This window comes from Meleagris gallopavo, chromosome 4 (assembly GCF_905368555.1).
Source record: "Meleagris gallopavo chromosome 4, MGAL_WU_HG_1.1, whole genome shotgun sequence".
Lineage (NCBI taxonomy): Eukaryota > Metazoa > Chordata > Aves > Galliformes > Phasianidae > Meleagris > Meleagris gallopavo.
Genome location: NC_139407.1, coordinates 53857847 through 53863846, shown reverse-complemented (window position 1 = coordinate 53863846; position 6000 = coordinate 53857847). Strand labels below are relative to the sequence as shown.

The 6000-nt window shown below is 37.8% G+C and overlaps 1 protein-coding gene across 3 annotated transcripts in view; it reads right to left on the bottom strand.

Moving 5' to 3' along the window:
* Positions 1–977: 977 nt before the first annotated feature.
* PPARGC1A (PPARG coactivator 1 alpha) overlaps positions 978–6000 on the bottom strand; it is a 347064-nt gene continuing 342041 nt past the window's right edge. For all 3 annotated transcript variants that reach the window (XM_085223377.1, XM_003205895.4, XM_085223378.1), the window contains one exon: positions 978–4401. In XM_085223377.1, coding sequence (XP_085079503.1) covers positions 4298–4401 — 104 coding nt within the window. In that variant the 3' untranslated portion in view covers positions 978–4297. The remainder of the gene's footprint in view (positions 4402–6000) is intronic.

The window sequence follows — 6000 nt, the reverse complement described above, 5'->3', positions numbered from 1 at the left end:
CACCATGCTGCACACTGTATTGTTCAGGAAGGATTCAACAAAGCCTGGCTTGTCATCCCATCTACTTGCCCGATCCTCCTAGCCAGTCTGAGAGAGGGGATGTCAAATGAATGTCAGGATGCTGCCATTTCCTAACAAAGGTATTTGTCATCTCAGAATGGAAGATACCAACCATTTTGGATTTGTCAGTCCCTCCTTCCTGCACAACCTGGATCCAAGCATGGCCCTTCATTACCCACCCTCTCATAACTTGAGCCAGTAACTCGTAACTCTCCACTGAGCCTTTTTCAAAAATCTTCCCAGAAGATTTATGTTAGCCCTTCAACAGCCTCAAGCATTTATGGGGAAAAAGCAGGTATCACCTTTCTGCTACTCAATTATTAAAACTAGTGGTTCTGCCCCCTGCCAGAGGTGCAGGTGTGATCTGGGCTATTTGAAATCAGCTGTGACCATTAAGGAGAGCAATAGAAAACCCAGTCAATGACAAGCTGGGTGAGAAATCTGTCACTTTTGATAAAAAAGAGAAACAGAAGTGGATTTGAAACATTCGTTTCCCTTTATTTGCTCAGTGAGGCTGATGTGTACTGCACATTAAAAAAAAAAAAATCACAGGAATTTTCATACAATGAATTAAACCACAAAAGTACATGTAGAATTGGCAGGTGGAAAACAGCCCAGTGTGGGCTTAACTAATAGCTTGCTTTCCCTGTTCAGCATAGTCCAACCAATAGCTTCACATGTTCACCTACTGTACAAATTTTACTGTAGCTCCATCAGGTCAGTGGTTCACATGATTGAAAATGTCTGTCACATAGGTACAAATTTAGAATCATCACATTATATTACATGGCTATTCTAGGTCATTTATAGATCAGATCTTATACTACAATGATTGAAGTTCTCATTACAGCCATCAAAAAGGACACATAATCATTACCTACTGTAAGCTTATATCTAAAGGGATAAGAAGGTATGTATTTTGTTGGTTTTTTTTTTTTTTTTTTTTTTTTTTTTTCCAGCTGACCCAAGTATTACACCCCAGAGGCACAAACTTTCTTCTCAGTGCTGCTCTTGGTGATGGCAGCCCAGCTGATTTTCATGATTTTCAGAGCAGTTCAGTATGGATATTTTTTCCACAATTTTAGGCCCCCTCTGTTTGGATTTGGATCATTTTACCTTATGTAGGAATTACTTTGTTATAGCTCCAGAAAAGACCACAGTTTCTAAGTAGCAATTCCGTTACCTGTATTGCAGATGTGGTACTTACCACAGCATGAAAGCAACAGAACAGTCTTCATCTCAAAGACATACAGAGCTATGCTGCAATTTGTCGCCAGTGACAATGTGGAACATGTGCTAATTTGAAATGTTCTTGGGAGGGGAAAAAAGAAAGGAAAAACGGAGTTTATATTTTGATGGGTTATCTACTACAGTGTCTACAAAGGATACAACTAGCTTTATTCAGCAATCCTAGCTCTACATTAATTTCTATATGTAATCTGTAAATCCACAGAGGAAAGCCATCTTCAAGATAAGAATGCTTGCCAGGCCAGTGAAAAAAAAAAAAAAAAAAAAAAGGCCTATGACTTTTTGCCTGCTTGGCAAAAAAATAACCAACCCTCCCCCCTCCTCCCTCCACTCCCCCCAAAAAATCCACACCAATTTATTCATGTCAGCAATATAGAGCAAAAGAAAATGTATTTAAAATGTAATCACATAAATTTAAAGGCAAAATAGGTAATGCATCTGGTCCTTGAACACATAATATAATCTACTAAATATTGATTTCTTAAAAATAATTTATTGCTTTTAATATTTTTCTTTACAACAGAAGATACTCAAAATCCAGAAAGGAAAACTGTAAACTTTTAGTTTGGCATTCACACAAAGTTAAAATACCTGCATTTTTAACCTACAGAGCAACAACGAGAATTATGCAGATTAAAGAATGTTACGGTTGTAACACAGAACCTCTGAAAAAGTTCTTTCTTTTTTTTCCTTTTTCTTTTTTATTTTTATTGCTATCTATCTACTGAGAAATAAGAAGCCGAAAAATCAAGCAAGCATCCAACAGGACAGACAGTGGAATCTCTCAGAACACAATATGCTGGTGATAAAATGAATGCAGCCATCAAAATCAACTGCACTGGCATGGGGTGGAATCAGTTTTCTAAGATTGGGAGTGGGAAAGGAGATTAAATAGTTAGGTGTGCCATACCTTTAAGAGGAGTCATGAATGCCAAACAGTAATAGAATACCAAATCTATACATTCGCAAGCAAATTCCAAACTTTGCTGATTCAGTCTAGAGTCTCCAAGATCAGGTGAAATTCTGATGCTCAGAATAGTAGTAGCTAACGGTTGTGTTTTTGTTCTTTTTTCTTTCCACTTTCCTGAAGTTTCTATTTAATTTAGCAGAAGCAATGTCATCAGCAACAATGTCATGGGCACATCTGAGGCCATGCTAGTGCATAGTAAAAAAAGAAAAACAAAAAACAAAAAAAAAAACAACAAAAACCACTGCTTCTGCAAAAGCTGAATTTTCAGACGAAGCACTTACTCCAAACTGACAATCATCATGCATCCTAGGTATAAAATTTCCACTGGCCTTTTTCTTATTTTAGTCATCTCATAATTTATAATAAATAGGATAATCATAACTGATAAATATGTCTCTTTAGTAAACAAAGGAATGAAGGATCAGTATTTATACAGGATGCATAACTGTAAAAAATATAGATAAATACCATCATTAAACTCTGCCAATGAAAAGATTACTGGCTTCGAGAACAGTGTTTAGACACAGAATTACTGTAAAAATCATACTGTACTGAGTACCTCAGCGTATTTTTATCAAATTAAAATCACAAAAATTAAAATAAAATAGCATTTTAAAAAGATTTCTGATCTCTAGTTCCAAAACTACTGTTGATACATAAAATAAAAACATTTCTTAATGATTACCCATTTGAGAGACTTTACATAAAATTATGGTATCTCCTAGAAAAATTTAGATGAGAAAATTTCATTCCCCTAACAAATTCAGTGTATAAAACTGCAAAAAAAAAACAAGCAATGAGAAAAATGTGGAAAAATACTGCAGAAGTGGTTAACGCCTTTTGGGCTAGGATCATTGTTGACAAAATTCTTACATAAGCTCACCAAGGAAGGGATGAATGTGTGTAAAGCGTTTTTGCAGTCAGACACACGCACACTCGCACGTCCTCACCCACACGCTTTTCTCTTTTTTTTTTTTACAATCAAATATATATAAGCATAAGTTCAGCTTTCTACATATGTTAGTGTACAATAATTGTTTCACCTCATATAATTACATTTGAGTATTCTTGATTAAGAAAAATTCAGCAGTTTTTTGAAAAGAAGGCTGCATTTACAGTGCATAGCTGTAACAAAAAAGAACATTGTCATACAGTATGTACATAAATAAAAATACTCCATTTAACATCTGTAAATACTCAACTACTTTAGAGAACGTAGCAAATTAACTATCTGCGCTCACACCCAGATAGTTATATCCAACTCTCATTAATAATGTAACACCACGTCCGCTCATTAGAATAAATCGCTGAACAAGCTGCACATTTGACCATTAACACGGCTTTGAAAACTTTGCTGTGGAAGATCAACGTTGTAGACATTTACATGGGTGTCAGAATTAAAAGACGAAACTTCAAAATGTTAGGGAAGCTTTAGCCTTTCATTTTCTCTTCTGCAAGAAAAAAAAAAAAAAAGAAAAAAAAAAAAGAAAGATCTTAAAACTAAAACACATTGCAGGGTTGTGGGACCTGCGGTTTCTTCTGGATTGTCATTTATCACTGTGTTGTGAGAAGAAGCTTCATTTAAAAAAAAATGCAGTGTCTGATTCCCAGACATCAGCAGCCATAGTTCGCAAATTTGTTCTTTTTTCGCTTTGCTTTTGTTTTCGTTTTGTTAAAATGCACTATGTACACATTTTGAAGTTCTACGTTGTAAGTGTATCTCTGTGGAACTGCTGCCATGACATGTGGTTTGCCCTCGGTCGCGAGAGGACCGCAGGCTGCCCCGCCACCGGTCACCCGCGAAAGCAAAGCTGACACCCATGGACACGCGTGTGCTTGCTGGAAAGCCATTCTGCCTCCTCCCTCCTCGAGCAGCTGTGTTCATGTAAACCATGGTTTTGAACAGCGAGTGTAAAGTAGGAGAAATTCCTAAGTATGACTTTTAATTGTCCATTATTGAAGGACGTGATGTCCGTGAGGTATTCGCCATCCCTCCGTTTTCCTCGGGTGTGATACATGTTACCTGCGCAGGCTCCGTTGTGCCTCTTTAAGTAAACTATCAAAATCCATGGAGTCATACTTGCTTTTAGTGGAAGCAGGATCAAAATCATCTGAGTTTGAATCTGAAACCCAAAGAGATGCAAGTTCAGTTAACAGGCACAAGACGCTGGCTTTTTGATAAGAACAAGACTTTAAAAAATGCATAGTATGTCCTCAGCAGAATGAGCGAACTATAAAATGAATGTGTATGTATTGAACCGGTAAACTACTCCAAGGAGCTTCTCCAAAGACTGAGCACTGCCACTCTATGACTCAGTAGTCATAGAATGGCTGAGGTTGGAAGAGATGTCTTGAGATCATCTGGTTCACATCTAGTCCAGGTAACCATCACAGATGTTTTACCAAAAAATGCATTGGTTCTGCATGTAAGGTCTAATATCTCAAACTTACTTCTCCTGAGATAGGTGATAGCAGCTGACTGTGCTGAAAGCCACCACAGCCTGCAGAGAGGCATGCAGGAGACACGGCCAAGGGCTGACCTGCTGCAGGGCCTGATGCACCACACCACACCTCCTTCAATCTCTCCTATTTTCTGCTCTGACTGTTTTGGTTTGCTTTTTCAGAGCATGAGCAACTCAGGGCAGTCTCCATACTGCTGTACAAACAATCTCAGGTGACATCCTCAGCTCTTTGAAACATAAGTGTAACAGCAAGAACAGCAGTTCACCATCTGTGGAATGTGTGTTTTAGGTGGGATATGTAATACCTGCTCCAGTGCTAACAGTTGCCAGGACATCATTCTGCTCCTAGAGCAAAGGAGGGATTGCTTTGTGGCCATACAGTTCCACTGCAGCAATTCCTGACTCGACTGCAAGAATTGTATTTGCTTTTGGAATCATCCCTGTTCAGCACTGGCTCTCCCTGGTTCCTATGTCACAGAGAGTGCCATTTTCTTGCCATTTCTTCTGTTGAATTAATCAGAACTCCCCATTTACCTCTATAAGACATACTGTGAATTAAATGTTCATTACAAGTCCTGTTAAGACAATATCTTCGCACAGAGGAGAGGTGTTAAACTTCTGACTACTATTTTCAAGTGTTTTCTTTCCTCTGTACTCAACCCAAAGCTGATTAATTCTTCCTGTCCTTGTACTAGCTCATGAATTTTAAAGTTCATCCTGCCTGTGTAGCAATATCAGATACAATGAAATACAGAGAATGCAGTCTGAAGTAGAGAAGCTCAACCTGTCAATGGGACAAAGTGAAAATACTCTGCTTAGAGATACTCTGGGAATCCCACTCACTCTGGCAAGATGTGCCAGGAAATACGCCCAGCGATGAATAATCTTTCAGGAGGGTTCCCTTTAGACAACTTATTTCAAACCCTAGATTTTCTGAGACGCAGGAGACCTTCACTTCCACTACCAAAGATAAGTCAAATCAAGTTAAGACTTCAATCTGTTTATAACGTTTATATTGTTTTTATCAGCCTACATTTCAACAAATGCCTTGCTACCTTTTACATATTCAACATTACCTTATATCTCTCCAGCAGTCAATTGCCTTTTCTTAGCTTTATATTATCTGTATAGCCACTGAAGTGAAGTATAGCATATTCATTGTGAACAATGTGTATCGTCTTTATCATTAATTCCAAAAATACATCAATTGGTTAGTGAAAATATATTTGTATTCACTTTCTGCACTGTACAAAGCCAAGG